The 25,486-nt window shown below is 28.0% G+C and overlaps 2 protein-coding genes across 4 annotated transcripts in view; one reads left to right on the forward strand and one right to left on the reverse strand.

Moving 5' to 3' along the window:
- LOC106687145 (prostaglandin reductase 1) overlaps positions 1-4,399 on the reverse strand; it is a 17,314-nt gene extending 12,915 nt beyond the window's left edge. The window contains exons 1-2 of one of the 3 annotated variants that reach the window (XM_014430863.2): positions 4,245-4,399; positions 3,896-4,128 (exon numbers count right to left, since the gene is read on the reverse strand). In XM_014430863.2, coding sequence (XP_014286349.1) covers positions 3,896-4,040 — 145 coding nt within the window. In that variant the 5' untranslated portion in view covers positions 4,041-4,128; positions 4,245-4,399. The other 2 variants (XM_014430861.2, XM_067046261.1) reach the window with 2 other exon arrangements.
- A 2,108-nt stretch (positions 4,400-6,507) lies between these two features.
- LOC106687144 (prostaglandin reductase 1) lies at positions 6,508-25,260 on the forward strand. The gene is made up of 10 exons (XM_014430859.3): positions 6,508-6,522; positions 16,534-16,767; positions 18,854-18,899; positions 18,998-19,054; positions 20,101-20,292; positions 20,364-20,482; positions 22,115-22,269; positions 22,721-22,832; positions 23,411-23,529; positions 24,767-25,260. Exons 2-10 carry the CDS (start codon positions 16,611-16,613, stop codon positions 24,875-24,877), a joined length of 1,068 nt encoding a protein of 355 aa, XP_014286345.1. The 5' UTR covers positions 6,508-6,522; positions 16,534-16,610; the 3' UTR covers positions 24,878-25,260.
- The last annotated feature ends 226 nt before the right edge of the window (positions 25,261-25,486 follow it).

Below are 25,486 nucleotides of genomic sequence, written 5' to 3' on the forward strand. Positions count from 1 at the left end.
CACGTATTGATCTTTCGAATAAAAAAAAAATTTTGATTACAATTTAATTTTTTGTGTTATTTTTTACAATTTCAAGTTCTATCGGGCTCAAAAAAACACCCTATATAAATATGCCGCGAAGTTGTAGTCTTCGGACACTGGTATAGAGCCAGCTTTGCTCGGAATAGTAATGTGAGATATGGAAACGCCTAGGAATATCGAGAATGAATCTTATAAAGCAGTTCATTAGTCTTTTTAGTCTCTTTTCTTGTTCAATGGATAGTCCTCCATACACTATGCATTCGCAGTCGAAATGTGGGATAATAAGGGAGGATACTAGGTGACGGGTACTTCGAGGAAATAGATCACGAGATTAAGTGCTGCTTAAGGATTACGATGGTTTTTTGGGAAATGTAGCTATTCCATTTTAAGAGCTGATCAAAGGTGATTTCTAGGTTTTTTATAGTGTTTTGAAACTGGATAGGTATGTTGTAGAGGTGTAGTGTGGATTGAAGGAGTAGGTGTCTATCTAGCCAGTGTAAGGACTCTAACCTCAAAATCCAATTAATAACTGAGATAACTAGATGTAGAAGGGGCTATGTATACTTCAAAACATAACAAGATCCAAAAAAAAAATTGAACTTTGTTTTCTTAAAATTTACTATTTGTAACACAACTCCTTCAATTATTAGGTATGGACTTATTCCTCTTAAAAAAAAAAACTAGATAGGTTTTGGAAATTCGACCACGAGTATGTTTAACTTGGCTTCGTTTGTTTGGAAATAACAATATGATGCTATAAAGTTGCTCTAGACCGTTAAAACTCGCGAGCTTACGGCATGAAATGACGTACGAAGTCGATTCCCTTTGTAATGTCTTTAGAGATCATAGCTGTAAAGATTTTGTTGGGTTCTTAGCATACTATTGTCTGGGGTTTATGGAAGTGATTTTCCGTATTAGGGGTATTCATGATGCTATGTTAAATGTAAAATGTTTTACCATTGTGAGCAGCCCTATTTAAAGTCATGTTAAATGCATAAGAGCTCCTAGCGGATTTTTTGAGCAATTTGTTTTATAACCTTTCTTTCTAAAACTTCATGTTATTGTTTACTTCCAAGTTTTCATTAAAGTAATTTATTATAACATGCCTAAATTGGGTGAAAAGTGGAAGTTGTGTAAGCGTTTAGCTACTGGGTGTCTAGTTGATCTTATAACTTGTGAGGAAGAGAATCAAGATGAGCTAATTGACAACTGTCATTACAATATTATTATTGCCATCCATTGCTTTATTAGCTATAAAAATATCCAAAATAATACTAACACTATAAAAACACAAACTACGAGCATGTGACTTTACACGACAACAAACTAAACGGTGACGAGCTCAGCTGGTCTGTTGCGTGACGTCATTCTATATTTAACAGACCTAGTAACTTACTCTCAACCATGTTATATGTTAAATAATTTTAAAATGGTAAAAGAAGGAAATATTTCTCCATTTAACATAAGTTTTTTCATTTAACTCGCTTTAATATGTTAAACTAAAGATCATATATACCCCTATTGAGGCGTGGTAGAAAGCCAGACTGTTCATGGGTGATCTTTGAGTTTTACTGCCAAAAGTCCCTTCTTCCGACTCGAAGGAGCTATCTTGCTACAGGTCTTGTGCCTCATCATAGGTTTTATAATTTTCTCTAAAATGGCCCTAAATAATTTGATTAAATCCATTATACAAATGTAAAGGTAAGCGGTCTTTAATATGAACTAGTTCTTATCCCCATTGAAATATTTTGATGGAACCTAAATGCTGATTTATTAAAATGGCGTACTATGAGTAAGGGTTATAGTGATCGTTATTGGGAAATTATTTTTCCGAAGACCTATTATAATTAATTATATTAAACATATTTACTTGGCCGTAACTTGTAATAAGAATCCTTTTACACTGATAGAATCATTACAATTTGACAGATTGCGTAAGGTAGGCCAAGATGGACTTGTGGCTTTAAAGTTGCAAAGAAACGACTGTTTTGGGGCATTCTTATCAAATAAATAGGAAGGCTAAGCCAGTCAGTCGTACAAACACCTTAAGGTAGATGAGTCAAAAGTGTTGTTTCCAGGTTTTTAAATTTTTGGGAACCTCTTAGTGAAATGAGTAACAGAGTTGAAAATCGACATGTGAGTTTAGTTAATGCTAGAAAAGAGCCTTTTTAGGCCCCTCTTTAATGCCAAACATTGAAGCCTGTTTTCACATGGTAGATATAATTGCGACAGTGAAACTAACCCTACTAACAATTCAACTTGGCTAATGAATGATAATAACTGATGATTCAATGCAATAAACTACAACTTTCACTGTAAAAAAAATAACAGGAGTTATATCAGTTAATAAGTTACATAAAAGTTTAGTAGTGAGGATATAAGGTAGTTAGCTATCGCGGACGCGTAGGTAGATGTTAGTACCACCTATCATCAAGCAAATCCGTGTAGAACGACATTACTGTCACGACAGCAAATAACATAGTTTAATGACAATAGTATCTGAAAGTTGTGACAGGCAGACAATGTTCTTCATAGTACACAGCTCTGTAATCTTTTGTGAAACTGTTGTATTCAAGGCTGGAGAGTTATAAAAAATTTACGATCAAAATTTTAAAGAAAAAAAAATAGCTGATTTAAAATATACAAGGATTAATTTCATCTCAATAGGGTGATAATGAAGAAAATAAAATTATGGAGAAGATGGTCAGGCTTTCGGTCAAAAGATAAACAAAAAAAGTTAATAACTATTTATTTTCCGACGTTTCGCCCTATTTTGTAGAGCTTCATCAGGGCTGTTTCAGTTGAGGTCAATTCGAAACTGGAGTTATAATATAATATATAATATGAAGCAAATACAATTTTAGCGTTAGTTGGAGTTTACAAATATTCTTATCAGTAATTGACTCTTCGACTCTCGAGTTATATTTTAAGCAGATTACAATAAACAAATGTAATCGTTGGAGTAGTTAAGATTTTTTAGCACATTAGAATGAACAAATTGTTTTATTAACAAAGTGCTTCTTTGTTAATGTTGATTTACAATTTACAACAAGCAATACCATAATATTAACTACATCGTGCTGAATTTATTTACTTTTTATGATTATTATTCCTTACCTTATATATATATATATATATATATAAGTACTTGATGATACATAAATTGTTTATTTCACTTATATCCAGTTAATATTAATAATGATTCTAGTAAACTTAGTTAAAAGTTGCAGTAAAACCTCGCTCAACCGGTTTAGTAAATACTACAACAGCAAAACTGAACATCACTGTGTTATACTAGGTTTAATCGTTCAACCCAATCCACTCAAAATTAGAATAAAATGAATCTATTGTTTTATGAAATACAAGTGAATATGAAATTTGGCTTGCGCAAGGTTAAAATTTGCCTTTTTACTTCGAGGTATTTCATCGCATGATAATGGATATATATAACTGCTTTAAAATCTTCAAGTTTTGTTATCTTCATCTTTGTATTACATAATTATTGTAATAGCACTTATCATTGTTATTTATAGCAGTTTTTGAGTTTTCAGATATATGTCCAGGATAGAAAAAATCGAACTTGGAGAATTCGAGACTTCTTGAACCTCGTGGCCTGGGTCAGGTCATCCCCTTTGCCCCTACTTTCCTACGCTCTGGATTTGTTTATCTCTTGAGCGAGCGTAGCAAGTGAGCAGTAATAATAATCGAGTTAGTTATAGCCCAAACCGTGAACAAAAATTTAATTCAGACTGTCTAATTCGTAAGTATCTGTTATTTTAAATCTTATCAACACACTATGGTTTTCTTAATAATAATTATTAATCAAGTTTACAGCAAATTATTGTAGATTTAGCAAAATATTGTAACAGCCTACCTCCATCCTTTAGCGCCGGCAAATCCTCTTCGACCAGTTGGAAGTCGGACTTCTTCGGCAGTCCCCGGAAGTGCTCCTTGAGGATGAACCTCTTGCTCTTCCCGACCTGAGAACCGACGGAGCCCAACATCCTGACTGATTTCATGTCGGCAACTGACGAGATACAGCTGTTAAATAGGTCTATACGCCAAACAACTCCCCCTTATGCGGCGGCTGAAGGTCGAGAGTATCCACTTTTAAAAACTATTACTCATTAGAATTACTGTTAAACCTTTAGCATTTATATAAATTATATAAACATTTAATTTTTAAAGTAATTATTTAATGTTGCATATGAAAATTGACTTACTGACTGTGATATAAGTCATTCTATGAAAAAACCCTCTCATAGAGATAAGATTAAGAACAACATTTAAAAAACAAACTTGAAGTTTTTATACAGTAAGGATGCCACTCAACAATAATACCTAGAATCGAAGAGAATAAAACTCATCTGATTGTCAATTAACTTTTGACCATACACATTTGATAGTACTTATCAGTGTATGCCTTTACTGACCTCTTCAGTCAAAATCCTGTATTAGTTTTAGTGAAATTACTTTATAATTTTGTTGAGCTCAGTTTTTGTGACTTGTTTCTTAATTAATTAACTAAAAGGTAGACAGAAATAAGGAATTAGCCTAATGTTTGGCCATTTTACGGCTAGACCGAATTTCTAATAAAAATTTTAAAAAAAAAATAATTCTTTCTAATTATGCAAAGATTGAGAAGCTCTAGCCTTTAGTTCCCGTTTTTCCTGCTAGATAGGAGCACTTTCCACTTGACTTAGTAGTGTAATAAAATGCAACCCCTCATCCAAAAACACAAGCAGTGGATATATCCTATTATAGAAATATTCAATATTAAAAAATCTGAAAATTAATTAACAACACAAGATTTTTGTTGATTGATATGATGGATACCAAACTGCAGGATGACTATTTTTTTCCTTATTGAATTGTATTTAATTGTAAATAATATATTTTTTTATTAATTACTAAAGAGTTTTAAACATAGGATGGAACTGTTAACTTTAGAATGGACAAAAACAAATAAATATATCTATATTATTATTGCTCTGAAATAACTTCAAAATAAAAGTTTTATCACAGCTTTGCTTGAATAGTGGCACATCTTACAAAAAAAAAAAGAAATATTTTATTTTGTTTGTAAGAAGACAGTCCAGGTGGCAGTCACTAGAGATATAAAATAGTAAAAAAAACTATTTAATGTTAGTTAACCAATGTTTCGCCCCACTTTGCAGGACTTTGTGAGGGTTGATCAACCTAAAACAAGGTTTAAGACTGTGACCCCATGTCAGTTAATTCATAATAGAAGAAGATAGTTAACAGTATGAAATAGATTAGTAGGAAGATTCAGTCTTAAACCTTATTTTAAATTGATCAGCCCTGATGAAGATGAAGACCATAAGATTTTAAAGGTGGAGTTCTTTTTTTTTTTTTTTTTATAATTATTACTACATATAAAATAATGATTAGTACAGCAGACAATAATGCAATGTAATACTAAAAAGATTTTCATTTCATTTGTTTTATATGTAGCTTTAGTATCACCATAGCACTGTTTCACGACAAAACTAATGGTATCTATGCTTAAATACAAGTATACAAGGTACAAGCATTAATACTTTTTTTTATAATGTGAAAGACTATTGGTATCATTATTATATTATTGGTATTATAAGAGTTTAAAAAATTAAAAGTACAACTAAGTTTTTTTTAATTTTTTCATTTATTTCCAATTTTCTTCATTATGAAAGGTTTTCTTGGTTTATTCTGTTTTTCTTCTTCTTTTATTTTTCTTTATTCTTTTATTTGTATCTCTAAATTTAAACTCAAGTAACTAAAAAATACACCTTTAAAATTTATAAATAACATAATTCATTATAACCTCTTGCATGACAGTAGAAAAAAAATATTGGTTTTTGAAAAACTATCTTAGGGAACTATTGAATATAATTAGCTCTTGTAATGTAGCTTATAACAATATTTCTGCAAATTTTAACACTTCAGTTTTATTGGCAATAAATATAAAATTCCATTTTGAAATGGACCTGTTCCAAAGATATTACCATAAACACGGGTTTCTTAATTAATCTATAGAGGGACTAAACTGATACTGTAGTCCCGCTAGATCAATATGTATCCATTATATGATGGATTTTTAAAAATGGCCACCAAATATTTCTATATTTATTGCCAATAAAACTGAAGCATTAAATTCATTCAAATGATGAAGTAATTAAATATCAAGGGAAGTATGAAACCTCTGTTTTTGGATCTCATGTTCCCTGATATATTAAAATCTAAAATTTACTGCTTCCTGTGATTCTTTACCCAATGGTTCTACTAGTTAAATTGTATTTACTAATTCTCCATCATGGAAGGAAAGAGGCATTATGCACCATCCATATTGATTTTTAGATAAAGTTTAGCTTTATCTTTGACAAGCGACACTTTAAAACATATGTATGGATTTTTAGATAAAGTTTAGCTATATATTTTGGGTATTCGTTGAATTTATCCAAGTATTTCTGTTGACTAGAACTTCCTGTAAAAAATATTACGGTATGTTTGTTTTCAAAACTGATTTTTGAATTAAAAGTAATGCACTATATGCAGAATAGAAATATAACCACCACAAAACATATATTGTGTAAGAGATACTTTCAGTATCTCTTTTAAAATTGATTTAGGGGTATAATTTACTTTCATTAATAAGAAATTTTAATTGTTGTTCTAACAGTTAGATATTTTCAGTAGTTTCATTTTTAGCATAAATATTATAATATCTACTGAATAAACATTTAATGAGAGATAATACAATGATTCTTGGCTTTTGCTTTGAGTTGTACTAAAGTTTATTAGTGTAAATGATCAAAGCCTATCTTCCAGGTTTAACACTTTGACTGCTGTTGATGACACATTTTTGTCAAGCCTTGATGGCTTGGGAGCACATAAGACAATAATTTGTCGTCAAGGGATGTCACTTTTCTAGCTTGTACTCAGAGTGGTGGGAAGAACTCTAGAAATTTTAATATGTAACCAACCCTATCTTTGATACCCCCATAACATGGGCTGAAATTGACTTCTCTCTTAAAAAATGCAAATCTGGTAAATCTTCCGGATCTGACAAAATAATGTATAATTTCATTAAAAAACTGCCTGAAAACTTGCTACTGTACATAGAAATGCTATTTAATAAAATATTGCAGGCTGAAAACCTTCCTAAATCATGGACTAATATTATATCGGTTATGAAACATAAAAAAGGCAATTTGAATAACCCAGAAAATTATAGGTATATTGCTCTGACAAACAGCCTACTTAAAATATTCACCAGCATTTTATACAATAGATTATCGATTTGATGTCAAGAAACTGAAACTATCAAAATGACAACTAGTTGATGATCAATAGTCTGTTGCTTAACATCATTCTCCATTTAGCTGATCTATTAACAGACTTTCAACAATGTTAAATGTTATATCATTTTAACATGCTAAAAAATAGAAATATTTCTCCATTTAACTCAACTTTTTCTATTAAAATACTTTGATATGTTAAACTAGAGATCATGAATACCTCTAATGTTGAAATTTACTACGAGAAATGTATTACAAGAAATTAACTCAAAACTCTTTATAGGTTGTAGTAATACTTTTATTTTTTTCCCAAATAAGAATCTATTATTAATGGCTACCTTTTTAAGATATTATACCATAAATAAAGTATCTTTGATATTTTGTATTTTAATAAATCTTTGAGCCTTTAATTTGGATTGGTTTTTCTCCTTTTCCTACATATCCATTCTAAGTCTCATAGTTATACTTTGCAATCACTGTCCATTAGTTTACAAGAGCTGGTTAAATCTATCCTATCATCAATGGATAATTAATCATGATAACCAAATGTTTTTATCATGTTCTTGAGTCAGGTTTATTAAGAGGTGAGGCTATATCAATATTATATAACATTATTTTAAATAAGATAAACAATCATAAATAGATTAGATTAAATTGTATGTAATTAATAAGTTGTTAAGATAATATAATTAAGATAATGATAATAATTAAATATTTTTCGCAATTATTAATTAATGAATTATTTAGTTATAACTTATTAAATTATTAAGATATAGCTGTTTTAAGAAAATGTTTTATGTCTCTTAATTATACATTAAGAGAATAGCAAGAAACCTCAATGTTGCAACTAAGATCAATGATATTACAACTAAGATTGATTCATAGCTATTGTATTAACAAATCTTAAAATATTTCAATACTCTAATTTTAACATATAACATTCGGTCAGCACGTTTCTAAAACATTTGAGCCACACCCTGACATCCTTAATCCAGCCTACATTGAATACATTGAAAAAGAATTGAATACTCCACTCCAAATGACCCTTCCTCTTAAAGCATTTCAGCCTTCAAAGATATCCAACATCATTCAGAAGTTAACTTCTTACAAAGCTCCCAGTTATGACCTAATTACATCCCATATTCTAAAACATCTTCCTCAAAAATCTGTTCTATTCCTACCCTACATCTATAGTGCTTAACTCAAATCCAAATATTTTCCTGACTCATGGAAATTATCGATTATCAAAATGATTCCCAAACCTCAAAAGCCGCCAGAATTCCCATCCTCCTACCGTCCTATCTCTCTGTTATCTATCATGGGCAAAATCCTTGAGAAACCCATCTTTAAATGCCTGTACCCTATCCTTGATTCCTACCAAATAATCCCAGATCACCAGTTTGGATTCCAAACATCCCACTCCACTATCCAACAATGCCATCATGTAGTTGATGTTGTCTCGTCACTGTTCGGGAGTCTTTCTTGATGTAGAAAAGGCTTTTGATCGAGTCTGGCACCCAGGACTCCTAAATAAGATCCGTAAATTCCTACCCCCTACATACTTCCTCACTATCCATTCTTATCTCTCTGATAGATTATTTCAAATAAATCATAACAGCGCTTATTCATCCCTATTCTGTCAGTATGCTGGTGTACCTCAGGGTAGTATCCTTCGTCCTATCCTTTATACAGTTTTCACAGCTGACATCCCAACCCATCCTAACACTATCCTCTCCACGTTTGCCGATGACACATGTCTATCGTCAGTAAACAATGATCCTTGCATTGTATTTCAAACCCTCCAATCCCACATCACTACCCTTGAAGAATGGTGCCAAAACTAAAGGATTAAAATTAATTCCAATAAATCCCACCAAATCACATTTACCCTTCATCATAAACCCATGGCCTCTTGCCCTAGAGTATCCTTTAATAATACTTCACTTATTCCTGTCGAACAGATCCGTTGCTTAGGACTACATCTGGACAAACGACCAACATGGAATTCTCATAGACTAAAAAGACAGGAAACTGTTCGTTGATTCCGACTATTACAACATTTACTGGAAAAATGGTCTAAAATACCAATCCATTACAAAAGACTGATCTACATGACTATTATAAGGCCTATCTGGACATATGGAATTATGTCCGCAAATAAATGCTATTTCGGCTTACTGAAGCATTTCAAGAGCAGGCCTATCTCCCAAAACACCAAGATACAGCTGTATAAGACCCTGCTGAGACCAGTTCTCACTTATGCCTCCAAATGCTGGACACTACCCAGGTCACAGGAAGCCCTTCTCCTGAGGATCGAGAGGAGAATATTGAGGAAAATTTATGGCCCGGTTTGTGCTGATGGGATCTGAAAGATGAGAACAAATGCTGAACTGGCAGGCCTCTACAGGAACCCGGATATTGTAAGGGTGATCAAAATGGGACGGCTTCGGTGGGCAGACCCTGTATTAAGAATAACCCAGGATCAGATTCCTATGATGATGGATACATGGGACAAGGAGAGTAGGAAGACCCCGGCTTCGATGGATTGATGGAGTGGCAAGCGGATACCAGGTCAATCTTGGGAATCCGCAATTGGAGAGCAGCGGCAACCATTAGAGAGGACTGGTGAACGAAGTTGCGGGAGGCCTTGAATCTACCAGAGTTGTAGTGCCACAGATGATGATGATGATCTGGACATATGGAGTTGAGCTTTGGGGCTCCATTAAACCATCAAATTCCTCCCGAATCCAATCCTTAAAGTCCAAAATTCTTAATGCTCCTTACTTTGTCACAAATAAAATCATCCATCAGGACCTCAATGTTCCATATGTTGCTGATTTGGCCAGAACCAGATACCATTCTGTCCATGATAAACTTCCCAATCACCCTAATCCACTTGTTTCTAACCTGGCTTCTCCTTCATTACCTAATAATTCTCCTAGACATGTGAAAAGAAGATGGCCTTGAGATCTTCTTCTCTAGGAATGTTACTGGAGTTCTCTCAATGGATAGATTCTCCAATGGATAGATGTTTAGTTCATGTCACTATGTCACCTACAGCAAATTTACTTGTTGTATATATTTTTATACAGTTGTAAATAACAATAAATAAATAATTTTAAAAAAAACATATAACATTAGGAATTCATTTCTTTAAGAATTGGTATGAAAGTTTCTAATCTTGCTGATAAATACTGAAATTCTATAAATGTATTTTTCATACAAATTAAATAACTAAAAGGGGATCATTTCTCTTTTGATATTTCAATATTAATTATTCACTACCTGTCAAAATAAAATGTCAATACGCTACCTGTAACACTTCCTCAGTTTTTCAGAAAATTTACATTTTTGAAGAGAAGGATGTTTTAATTCACTAACTTTATATTTTTCATTAATTAATTTGCAAATGCATCTTAATTTTTGTAAAGCAAATAATTCCCGTTTACAATATCCAGATTCGCAAAGGCATCTGGCCTGTTTTGAGCAGAGGAGGGATGGTGAACAAAAGGCCCTCTGTTGCCGCAGTGCACTTTTGCTGGGAAAAAAAAAGAAAGAAAAAATATCAAATAATTGCATAAATGCACAATACAAACAGAAATATTTAATTATAAAAAACAAAAAATAAAAAATGGAGAAATTCAACTTTCTGAAAATAGAAATCTGTTTTTTAATATGTTAAAAGAAGATTGTTTTTAAATTCGCCAACTTCATATTTATTTTCATTATTAAATTTGCAAGTACATCTTTAAAGTAAAAATGAAGCTCACCAATTTTGGTACATTCTCTTTTTCAGTCAAAATGCTAAGATTAATTGTATCATATTTGTTTTCAGCATCATCTGAAACTCTTAAATACCATTTTTCAAATAAATTATAAATTTTTAACCTTGATTATTTTTTCTACCAGTCACCATTGTTCATATAATCATTCATAACTACTCTGCATTTTATTCAATTTCTACATGAATGCAACCATTGGAAAGTTGAATCTCTACTCTTTTAACATGTATTAACAAAATTTATATTTAATGCCCTTATAAGGGCAAAATATTGGTTTCAAGTAAAGAAAAACTTTTCAACCATTTTATTTTATATCTCCGGTTCTGATCTGTTCAATTAGATCCAATTTATGCCCTTTGGTGCAGATTATAGACCCCTAAACCACCAAATTTACTCTCCTCCACCACTTCCAAGTTTTGTGTAGATTGGTTTAGTCTTGCCAAAGTTATTTCTATTTGTTTACCTTATATATTTTTATTATATAATGTTATTTACCGCTATAAACTAATTAGATACAATAAGTAATTAATTAAATCATTAATCCAATATATAAATTACTAAATATATTAATTTATATCAAATTTTTAATTGTGTTCAATCAATCTACCTATATCCCAAATTTAGGAATTGCAAAGCATTGCTGGGTTTGCTAGAACATAATTTTTTTTTTTAGTGCAATGTTTACCGATATAAATTAGATATCTGATAATAATATTCTTTGTTAAAATAGTTTTAAAAATATTTGATAATGATATTCACAAACATAATATAGTTTTTTAGATATTCATTTGTTAAAAAAAAATTTGTTGACCTACTTTACTTCAAGCCTAATTATTCTTAATTGTCCGAACAACTATAAATCAATTTATTTTAGGAAATATCAAAAAAACTACTATTCCTACGAAGGTAAAGGTCATAAAATACTTTATAGTACGTTAAACTAGCTTTAATTTGAGTGCTAATACAAATATATACGTCACATAGTTTCTGAGATATAGATTTCTCAAAATAAATTAACTAACTACTAATCTTTCAGTAGATTTTTAAGAAATGTTGCATTTTAAAACGCTATATCTCGAGAACTATTGGTCATAATAGCTCTATTAGGGCTCACATTTTAGCAAATTTACTCTCCTTTAAATAATGTTCTTTTAGATTTTCTAGTGTTGTTGATAATTTTTAAGATATACAGCTCCAAATGATAAATTATGTGTTTTAAGGTTTTGAAACAGCCATTTTTTATTCCCCCTACCTATACTTGGCAGACTCATTAGTTTTTATTAGTAATTATACATAGTTTTCATTAAAGTAATCAAAAATTGGGGTGAAACGCCTCCGAACTGCCAGTATTGCAACAACAATCTAACAATAAGCCATACTTTCCAACGATGCCCATATTTCATACCACACCTCAATTGCTTAGAACTAAACCAAAATATCTCAAAAACCCTTGGAGACGATGATAAAACAATAAAATTAATGTTTCAGTTTTTAAAATCACAACATTTACTGACAAAAATATAACTTGAATGGAAAGAAAAAAATAAAATAATAAATAATCAAAATAAATAAAATTAAACGAATATTAGCAAAATTAAATAAAATATAAATGGCGTTGATGACCAATGGAGTTTGGTGCCAGTAAACAAAAAAAAAAAAAACAAACAACTGGGGTGAAATAACTGCATTTTTTTTCTTCCCGGCTCTTGAACTGTATGTTTTTACAACAAAATTATGTAATAATTTGTTTTTAAAAAATTAAAGATATATTTTTTAATTTATTAGTTATAAATATGAGGCTGGTGAGTCAAAACCTCCTTCTCTTAAGAAATTAATTATTTTTTTCATAATTTTTTTTTTAATATTTATTTATTCCTATTTACAACTGTACATTATAATACATTTAGTAAATCTGATCTAAGTTAAATTGGAGTGTTACAGGCGTGTAGAGAAACTAACCATTGGTAGTTCTAATTCAAAATTATTAAGTTGATTTTTGAATTTTTTTATAATTAAATTATAAAATATAAATTATAAATTAAACTCTGTTATAATTTGGATTTTGAGGTTAGAGTACCGCATAGTAGCTAGATAGGCATCTACCTCATATCAATTCATACACATTAAAGATTTAAAAAATTAAAAACTGTTACATAGCCCCTTCATCCACTTACACCTTCAATTCTAATTTTAAAAAACTTTCTAATTACAATTATTATTTTTCTGAATTGTTTTCTGTCCAATAATAGATATTACATAACACATTAAAAATATTGTCAAAAACAAGATAACTGTGTTCATGCTCAATCATCCACTTGATAACAGTGTAATAAACTAATTGAACAGCTCGGTGCAAAATATGATATCACATTATGTAATTCTTCAATACAGCATTTTCTAAAAATTCTATAAGTCTTATTATGAAGATGGTTGGGAGTGTGGTCAAAAAGAAACAAAAAGTGTTGACAACTATTTATTTTAATAGCACGTTTTGTCCCATTTTGAGCTTCATCAGAAAGGTACAAAAACAACTAAAAATATTTTTACATTGTAGGATAATAAGCTACAAAAAAAAAAATAAACTAAGGTTGAATTAAAATTATGTAAATATGAATGAAAAGAAAAAATAAATGAACAAAAAATAATAAATAAAAATAGTTATAGTATAAAATAGGCTATGATAAGTATGTACTGTAGTATTTAAAATAAAATAAATGGAATTAAATAGTTTTAACTTAATTTTCATATTTATAAGATAGCTTGGGTTCAAATGAAAAGCTTTAATATTAAATAAATTTGAAAATTTTGATTTTATTATACATAAAATATTATAGACTCTTAATCTCAGGGTGGGTTTCTAGGTAATCAGAAACACACTTTTTTACCAATAACACTTAAACTTAATTAATATCTCTTTTACAAATGTATTAAATTTTAGGTAGAACATAACTAACCAATTTATACTCTTCTTTTGCTGGTTGATGAGTCTTGATGTCTTCAATTTCACTAACTAATACTGAATATGATGGGAAGTTAAAATAGAGTTTTTAAAATATTTGAATCTGCTCAACATGGCCACGATTCAACGAACTTTTTGCAGGGCTCATACCTTCATCTTGGCTTTGTTTTGAATAGAATTCTTTCCAATCCATATATGGCTGATCAAAATTGGTTAGCTTTCTTTTTTTATTTAACATAACAAATAAACAATATTTAATGTTGATACAAAAAATAAAAACATAACTAAAATCATTTATATATAAAAATAACTATTTTCTCATAAAAGAGGATATTACAATACATTAAAAAAAAAAATTCCATAAACTATACGGCTAGAAATGAACAGGAGATGTAATAACTCATAAAAATATAAAAGTAAAGAAAACAAATTGTTTTTTTTTTCCGCCCACCAAAGTGCAGCTTTCAATCTATGTTTTTATTTTTGATCCTCATCCCTCTGGAATGCCATTGTTTCCTTCATCTGCCACTTAAATTCACTGCCCACCTTCAATAGTGGGGAAATCACCTATCCTTTTTAATAGTATCCTATCCATCCTGTTCAATAAGAATTGTAAATAGACATTCTTTATTTCTAATTGAAATTTATAATAATAATCATTTTTATTTATTCTGGGACATTTCCCTTAAGAATAATAGTTCAGACAATAAATTATGTATAAATTGGGTTCAGAATGTAAATTGGGCTTTAGAGCCTTAGAGTAGAAAAGAAAATATAAAAAAGATCCATAAATAATAAAAATGAAATATTATTAAATCAAAATATAACTTCTGATAATAAATTGAAAAAATAAAAAAGTAATTATAATAAAATAATTAGCTAAACAGGTAAAATGTGTTTAAACCCAATTTTACAAACAAATGAACAATAAGAACATCTATTCACAGTGCAGCAAAGGATAAAGTAATAGTTCAGATGATTGTGTAAAAAATATATAAAATAAAAATAAAATATTCAATCAATTTACAAATTTTGGTTAAAACAACATTAATTTCACTTCTCTTGGGTCTGGATGGATTGAAATTGAAGGAATAGGTGGGATTTGAAGGTAGTACTAGAGCAACAAATGAAAGAAGGGATGAAGTTCCATAGAGAGAAGGACCTAATAGTGAAAGTTTGTCAAAAGTTACTGTTCGGTGGATGTTGAATATAAATCTAAAGACCGAGAACGAGTATTTCATTATAAATATTTTTATCTTAATAAAATATTGGTACTTTTCGTTATTTCTAATTTCTAGTTCATTATTGATCTTTTGTATCTTTCCTTCTACTTTTCAATATAAGATCATTTGAAGAAGTAATTATAGAGGTTACTATTATTTTATCCAGCTAATAAACTGTTATTAACTCTAAGGCAAGCTCTCAGTATATAATAAAATAAGGATATTTTTTCAGCCCTTGTAATAAGTAAGTTGGAGTCAGTTTAAATGTAAGTTAGAATAGCTGTTTCTGTTAGATGGCAATTTTTTTTTTTTTATATAATAATAGTAATGATACTTTGTTTATTCTGGGACGGGTCCCTTTAAAATAATACAGAGAAATAGACAGATGAGGGCTGAGGAGCCTCAGAAATACTTGAACAAAAATGCAAATAAAAATAAATAGTCATTATAAAAAAATAATTTTAAGTTACTTTCTCACTTTAATCAGTTGGACAATAAATAAATCAGCAATATGTTCAAAATATCTGGGAAATAAGGTATTATTACTATTATTATCATTACTGTCATTATTATTATTATTGCCATTATGAAAGTAGCTAGAATGTAATTATTAAATTATTTAAGGAGTAATTATCATCATTATTATGATTATTTTAAGACACATAACTACGGTTACTTTTACTAGTTGTCAACAATTAAGTATATTTAAGTATTGAGTTTTTCCTTATCTTATAACGTAGACATGCAAATAAAAAATATAATGGGAATACTTTTATATAAAGATTTGCTATTTAAAAAAAAAAAAAATATTCATTCAAAATTATTTACAAATAAAATGATATAAAAAAAAAATGTAAAGTTAAAAAAATTAATCACAGCATTTAGTAAAGTAACAATTTTTTTTTTCATTATCTCCAACTAAGACTTTAATTAACCATATAATTAGTCATATGTTGGGTTATATACAAGCATATTTGTGCCCACTAACAAGTAACAACTACTTTTAAGAATTGACTCACCAGACTTCCTAGAGAGATAATCCAGAACTACTTTTACTTGTTAGTGGGTTCAAATATATCTTTGTTTTTAGTTTTATTAAGATAATAATTAATTTTAAATATTCATAGTTTAAAATTTCCATTTATGATGCAATTATGATAATCTAATTTTAAATTTACGAGAGTTGGCATAAGAATTGGAGCACTTTGTTTATTATTTGCTATGATGTTATTAGTTCAATTGATTAATAGATTTCTAGGTGTATTTTGCTGTTATGATGTGAGCACTAGATGACTAGACGGAAGTGAAGAGAGGGGATCTCTTATATATGTTCTATAGGTCAGTTACGGGCATTATTACATCCAAGGAACATTCTGACAAGATGAAAGCAAAGAAGTTCATCCTTAAGAAACCCTTCGAAGGACTCCCAAAGAAGACTGATTTCGAACTTATAGAAGAGGAACTTCCACCTCTAAAAGATGGAGGTAAGCAAAAAAAAAAATTTAGCTTAAATTCATACTTCCTTTATAGAATATAACCTTTATTGATATTATTTAAATTTATCTAATTCTGAAGTCATTAGGAAAACATTACAAGTTAAAGCATTAAATTAAAGGGTGTTAAATAAAATAAATAAGTTAAGTAAATTTCTTTAATATAAATATAGTCATACGTTTGATAAGGAGAATTTTATGGGATCCTTCAATGATAATCTTCAAAATTTTAGCTTTAGATTTACATGTATGATACAGCCTCACAAGAAGAAAGTTAATCTCTAATTTGTGTTATACATTTTTAGACCTGAATAACATAAATGTTTTAGTCAGAAATAATAGTTGATTTATAATTATTTTTAAGGGACATGACATAAAAAAAAATTTCTGACAATATTAAATTTTGAGATATTTATCTAATAAATAACACTTTTCTTGTGAGGGAATGATATATTTGTGGGTGTGCATTGTAAATAATTGAATGCCATTTTTTTGAATGATTATTTTTGGATTTTTTACTTTTTATGATTTTTTTTTTGTATTTATAATTTATTAGACTTTTTATGATTCCTAAATCTACTTAATCATCTTACATATTTATTTTGTTTTTTGGCCATTTTCAATATTAAAAACTATGATTTTCATTGGTTTATAAAAAAAAAAAGTAGAAAGAAAAGTAAAAACTTTTTTGATATTTTGAAAACAAATTTAAAAGAAACTATACTTGGCTATTTATAATGCAGAAATACTCTTAAATATATATTTTTTACAATCTCTGTTATCCACAATATGTCGGGTCCAGTTACAATTATTGATCTAATTAGTTTATTATATCATATTGACAATATAATGCATTTATTGCTGTACTTATTTATTTATCATTGAATAAAAATGTCAGAAAATACATAATAGTTGATTTATAAATATTTTTAAGAAGCATAATGTTTAAAAAATATATTATAAAAGTAATACATTTTTATTTTATCTAATAAATAAATTAACTTATTTACCAAATTTTATTTCATTTAATTAAATTTAAATTTTGTATTTTCTGAAAAGTAGTAATTTTTTACAACATTCCTCTTTTGAAGGTGCATTACATTTGTTTGATTCCATTGAATGATTTTTTAGGCTTTTGTGATTTTCAACAAAAAAAATTTTATATAATTTATTAGGCTTTTTATTATTTCTAAGTTTTTTCATAACTTATGTCCAATATTTGAACATCATTTAAATTTTTTAAATTTATTTCTAGATTGTCTAGTTCTCAATTATTTAAATTATAACACTAATTTATAAATAAAAAAAACTAAAACAAATATACGAAATACTATGACCAAGTGACTTCTATCACTATTTAGCCTCAAAATATCATTTAATCACACAAGTTCCTGGAGTTTCCATCGCTTTATTCTTCTTATGACATTAACCTTGAGGAGAAGGATAGCCTCAGCATTAGCGTGCCCTTGTCGCTCTTGATGTTACTAGAGAATGTTTTAACTCCATCTTCAACTGTAATTGTTAGATGGATATCATGGATGGAGACTGAGTTGGTGAAGATTATCATTTATGATGTACCAGAGCGTATTGATAATTCCCCCACAATTGGATTTCATATATCCTGATAGGTTTTAGAACTTGTTCATATATAATAAGTTTGTCTTGGATAGAAAGACTGAATAGTCAGCCTAAGTTATATTAGAATTTTTTAAATGCTCTATTAGAGCTTTGTAAACAATGTTATTCTGAGATATTTTGAACTCAATTAAAATTATTGGAAGAAGATAGTTGACCATAAGAAGTAGATCGTAGGAAGATAGTCTGGATGGCAATCAATAAAGATAGAGAATAGTAAACAAAACTATTTAATGAAAACCAACATTTCTCGCCACTTGCAGGACTTCGTCTGACCTAGCCCGTTTTTTTACTATTTTGTACATTTATGGACCACCACCCAGACTATCTTCCTACAATTTCATTAAAATTAATTGTAATAAAGTGTAAAAATCTAGAGTACTAATTATTTTGTGTTATAATAATAATTTATTTAGTGTTAATTTTATTAATTATTTTTCAGATGTCCTATTTGAAGCAATTTTCCTAAGCGTTGATCCCTATATGAGGTAAATATTTTTCCTAAAATTTATTACAATTTGATGAGTCCTTTAATTATTAACATTTTGATAGTTGAATAATGTATTTATGAAATCTCTTATTGTAGACAAGAGCGCATTAGACCACCACTTGGAACTACGATGATAGGAGAACAAGTAGCTAGGTAAATTTTAGTTTTATATTTTATTTAATGTTCACATGTAATAGATGTTTCTTTGCTTAGAAAAATTATTTTGTTATACTTAAATCCCCCAAAAAGTTAAATGAAAAAATGATATACTGTAAAAAAACATTGTTAATTGTTTTGTTTTTTACTTTTTGAGATTTATGAAACTTGATTCAATTTCCACTATCCATCAGTTGTTTACTTCTATTAGTAATTAACTTAATTTATGGTTAGTTAGAATTTTTTTTATTATTTTATAAGTATCTAAAGTATTAAATAGTAGTTAAACCATATAGCTGTTTAGAGCAAATGTAAATATACGAAGCAGCAAATGATAGAAATAATTAATTATTACAATCAATAGTCCATTCACCAGGGGTTCATAAAGGCAATCTTTTGAAAAATAGGCTTTGATGGATATGATACTTTTTAAAACAATTTTGCACAAAAGAATAAATCAAAAACTGTACATTTAGAATATTTTAGATGCTCATTTGAAAGATAATTAAATTATCTATAAAGCTAAAATGAATAGAAAAATGTTATATAGACCAAAACTGCTTACATGCTAACAGAATTGGGAAAAATTACCTATTGTTGAAACTAATAGTTAAAATTGTCATTGATACGATATTTATCTATTTATGGTTCATTCATGATTAATGGTATCCATGGAAATTTTACCTATTATTTTCAACCATAACTAATTTTTGCCCATCTCTGTATACTAATAGTGAAAATAATGCTAATAAATTTTTTATTAGATTTTCCACTCAAATCAGTAAAGAAAGTTGTGAGAGGACACTCTAGATATTTGTTAATATAAGTTAAAAAATTATAGAACATAGGCAGATGAAAATGATAAATTTTTAACTGTTTTTATTATTATTATTATTTCAATAATTTTTGTGGTAGGCTGATTCAGTTAAGAAAAAATATTTATTTGTTTATTATTTTTTTACATAATATAATATTGAAAAATCCAAGCTAAGAATCATCTTGATGTTACCATTACAGCTGAAAATTATTCTTGAAACTTATAGGGTTCTTGAAAGCAAACATCCGGATTACAAAGTTGGTGACAATGTAGTCGCTGAACTTGGTTGGAGGAGCAGGACAGTCGTAAATCCTGACACTATCTTCAGTGCTTATGGCTATAAGGCAAAGCCACATGTCTTGCCAAATTTTGGGAACATTTCTCTTTCTGCTGCTATAGGAGCTCTAGGAATGCCAGGGTATGTGAATATTAATAGATTATTTAACTTAATTATTTTCTTTAGATACTAACTAATATCCTATGCTTTAGAAATACAGCATGGTTTGGTCTGACAAAACTTTGTGACCCAAAAGCGGGCGAAACATTGGTTGTGACTGGGGCAGCCGGAGCAGTAGGAAGTTTGGTGGGTCAGATTGGGAAAAATTTGGGTAAGTAACTATATTCATTAAATAGAATTTGATAGAAATAACTTAGCTATTATATTAATTTAAAATAAGAAGGTAAAATAAATTTTTACCAAAACCGGCCATGGAATAAGTAAAGGACCAGTAATGGTAGAAGTGCCTAATTATTGGCCTAATAGTACTCAGTCTAATTGACTGGAGGTAGGAAGCTCCTCCCAACCATATTCCTCATAATGATTATTATCCGTCCATTTTTCTATTTTCAAAAAAATATTATGTTTATTGGGGTTCAACTATATCTAATATGAAGCAGCTCTATATCTAATTGGCAAACTTGCTTCCAGTTTTAAAATAAAATATTCTAGATAACGACTAGATAAGAATTATTTTGAATGAATAACACAATAATTTGAAGAAAAAAAGATAACTATACATTAAATTATATTTTATATAATATTATATAATAAACCATTAACAGTAAATATTAATTTAATTTTATTTTAATTCCGTTAAAATGAATATATAGTAGAAAGTTTAAGATAGAACAATAAAGATAAAGCCACATGGCAGAATGAACATAAACGAAAAAAAAACTCAAATATTAGGCAAAAATTAGAATATACAAAATTTAATACATAGTTAATATTATATTATACTATTAGTATATTACATATGAAGAAGTAAAGTTTACTTGATCAATTAAAAATAATATTTTAAAAAAATGACATTAAATATAAGATCTAATTTAAGTGTTCAAACGATCTTTGAGTTTTCAATAGTATTTCAAAGTCGGTTATTTTGTTTTCTTTCACTAAACTTTTTGTTTTCCCACAACTTTATTTATTTATTATATCCTTTTATTCCTGTTAAACCAGAGAAGCCATTAAGCAGGTGCCTGTTAAGTGATGTTTCATTATATTAATTTCATAATATTAATAAAAATGATAAATGAAAAAAACTGAAACCGCATTAAGCATACATTTTTTTAAATATATTATAACCAGAACTTATTACAAAATTTAATTCTACCTAAACATTTTCCATTTTCGTAACATTTCACCCTAAGGAGAAAGAGGAATAAATCCTTTTATAATATTTCGAAAACAAATTTCAAAGAAACTAGATATAGACATTTTAAAAAAATGTAAAATGCAGAAACCTTGATAAAATATACTAAAAAAAAAATCTCTAATTGCTTAAAGTAGTTCATTAAAATTAATTAGCTATAACATTATTTGTTCTTTTCTGAAAAATAAAGCCTTTTATAACTTAGCCCACAATGTGCCGGACTCAGTTACAATTATTTATTTACTTAGTATATTATATAATATAGTCAATATTATGCATTTGTACTTGTATATTTATTTATATGAAAATGGATTATATAACCTAAAAAAAATAAATTAGTTATGGGTCCCTCAGACTGACCTGTCAGGCTATTGGTTAAAAGAGTTTTTTAATTTGTGAAAGTTCTTTATTGTATTTAAAACTTTTGTTCGTTTTTTTAAGCGTTTACTCTGTTTTATTAAAAAAATGTTGGCACTTAAAAAAAAAAAAGAAACTTTCTTATATATTTGTCTGAAATTAATTATATGAAAAATAAAATAAATATTATACATTAAAACATATTTAAAATTTTGTGTGTATTTATTTTAGGATTAACAGTAATTGGCTTTGCTGGATCAGATGAGAAAGTAAAAATGCTTAAAGAAGAATTAAATTTTGATCATGCCTTCAATTATAAAACCTGTAATGTTGCCGAATCTTTAAAAATAGCAGCACCGAAAGGGGTGGACATTTATTTTGATAATGTAAGATTTTTTTTTCTATTATTGTGGTTTCTATTTATTTGATGTTACAAATTGTAAATACACCATGAATTGATTTAACTATATGATTCATGAAATTTATAAATGTTGATTACACTAAATCATTTCGTGAAAAAAAAAAATAATAACTAAGCTCTTAATGCAATGATTTTAAGATACAATTTTGAAATAAAATATTTTTTTGTTATTAATATAAAATTATGTATAAATATTATACATTTTTTTTTCAAAACCCCAACAAAATTTTAATGACATATTTATAAACAATGTATTTTCTCCTTTTACTGTAGAACATCTACATTCTAAGGTGTCTTTTGTTGTGTATTAGTTTTGTAGTGTGTATTTATAGAAGTGTATAATGTGTTGGGGCACACATTATTTATATTACAAAAAGCAATCATACTGATAATTTATAATATGAATTACATTATAGGTTGGTGGAAAGATAAGCGACACAATCATGAATGCTATGAACCTTTTTGGAAGAGTTGCAGTGTGTGGTTCGATCTCGTCATATAATAATGATCCAAACAATCTTCCTGTTGGTATGTGTTTAGTAAATATCTTCTGCTAAATTGTTTACTTGTTGTTAATGCTTTTTTAGAAGAAATTTTATTTTTTATCAAAGAGAGATTTCATAAGGTCTTTTATCAAATTATAACTAATTTCCCTCCAAATTTATTTTACATTCATTAGGTCATAAATTTAACAAAACTTGAAAAATAATGGATATTTAGTTTTAAAATCTAATTCTTTTCTTGTGTATTTTTAAAATTTATTAGTTGAGGAGTAATTTTTATGATAATTAATTTTACTTAAAAACCTGGGTTTATTCCCTGGGAATCATGGGGAATTTGTTTAAAGACTTTTTTCTTAACCTAGATTTATAAAATATAATTATTCAAACATGAATTATAATATTGTTTTTGGAGTATAAATGTGTTAATAGTCAATATATATTACTATACCTACTTTACACATCTGCTAACAACATGGTGACGACTCATTTGGTTGTTTCTTTAACAGATGATGTACCATGTTTATTATTATTATTTTTTTTTTTTTATATAATACAACTTTCACTTATTGTAATATTAAAAACTAAAATAATTTCATCTTACAGCTCCAATCTTGCAGCCTACAATACTTTTTAAACAACTGAGAGTTGAAGGTTTTTTTTTCAACAGATGGCTAGATATTTGGATGGAAGGGGTACACAAAAATCTAGAATTCATGAAGCAGGTATATTCCTTTTATATCAGTACTCAAGCATAAATAAATTAATAAAGCATGCTTTATTCAAAAAGTTTTTATTAAATATTTGTTGTTCAATATATCTATCTCAAAATTTCATTTGTTATTATGTGTATTACTAAGTTTTATTGAACCACAAATTTGTTAGCATAATGTTTAAAAGAACATGTCATTTTTTCTTATCCAGTGTTTCTTTGATCTTTTCCTTCCATAGTGCCATGGAATAAAATTTATATCATACATATATTAACTTTAAAAAAAAATAAAGAAGGAATATTTTTAATGGTAGTTTTTGGTTATTATATAGGTGATTTATAATAAAATAAATATTTCCTTCCTTCTTTGGCCATCAGCTGTTAACCTGAGCCAGTAGCAAAATAATATAATGGACTCCTTTCCACTCAGCATTCCTCCATATTGCTTTATTTTTTTCAATAATATAAATGCATGGAATTGCTATGGAAACAAAACTTACTACTAAATTATAATAACTACTAATAAAATTCAAAAAAAGTCTGTTTACCAAGTTACTTAATAATAATAGCATAATTTAACGATAATTACATGAGTAAAGTTTTCCTAATTACACTAGTAAAGTAGTAAACCATTTTTTATTTACATAAAAAATTATTTAATAACTTCTTGCTTCCTTTTGGTAAAAGTTAAGTCAAAATTTATATTTCTTGTTGATACAGACTCAATAAATAATATAACACTGATTTTTTTTTTTTTTATGTTATTAATATATTTATATCATTTACAAGTTTATATACCAAAGAATTATCTTGGTAATTTATAACCAACTTGTAAATGAGTTATGTTAGTTAATTTATAACTTCTAATTATAAATATATTTCATGGAATTAAATAAAATAAAAATTAACTATACACTATAGAACATTATTAATGCAATATGGGAAAAACGGGAGAAACTTGCTTGATATGCTCTTTCAAATTATTATTACAATGTCAACAGAAAAATAACATTAAGAAATAATGTATAACGATTATTCTGTTTTATTTTTCCTAAAAAAAATATTTTTCTAGTGAACTTCTGTCATTCCTTTCTTTTCCCACATTTGAAATCCTGATCAACATACAAAAGGATACATTTTACTGAATTAATTAATTACGATTAATTTCAATATAATTTTGAATTTATCAGATTTAGAAAAATCAGTAAATTATTCAGAATCAATTTCAAAATGTATTTTATGTGTTTCAGGGGAAATTGAAAGCCAAAGAAACAGTAATAAAAGGATTCGATAACATGGTGGATGGATTTATTGGGATGCTTGTGGGAGAAAATACTGGAAAAGCTGTTATTGAAGCCTGATTTAGACAAATCATTATTATTTACATTTTTATAATATGAATTTATCAAGTTACTTCAATCTCAAAACCTGTTAAAACAAAGAATTGTCATTGAAATATTTCATACTTGTTAATTTAGCTGGATTTTAATGTAACAATGTAATAAATTGAGAATGTTAAAGAAGAAATCATACATTAAATTCATAAGTGATCTAAAAGTAAAGAAACAAATAATTATTTTAAAAAAATTATGGTTTTTTATTTTTGCTAAATTATTCCATTATTAAAAGAGGAAAACTAAAATGAGAAATTAAATTAATTTTTATTTTTAATACCTTAGATTTTGAACATTGAACTATTTTAGATTTGGGCATTATATATGAAAATATAGAAGTTTTATTTCAAGTAATTTTGTTTTTCTTACAGCAGATATTCCTATTTCAATTGAAATCTAAAATTTAAACAATTCATAAAATGTTAATAGAGGGAAATGTTAATTGATGTGTATATTGTATTATAGTATAGCCATTGTTCATCCTATAGATAAAAATACCATTTCTTCTCCTGTAGACTGCTATTTAATCTCAATCCTTTCTAACTAATCAAAACCCATAAGAAAGACTAAAGCAAT

This window comes from Halyomorpha halys, unplaced genomic scaffold (assembly GCF_000696795.3).
Source record: "Halyomorpha halys isolate HHAL.00 unplaced genomic scaffold, Hhal_1.1 Scaffold918.1, whole genome shotgun sequence".
Classification (NCBI taxonomy): Eukaryota; Metazoa; Arthropoda; class Insecta; order Hemiptera; family Pentatomidae; genus Halyomorpha; species Halyomorpha halys.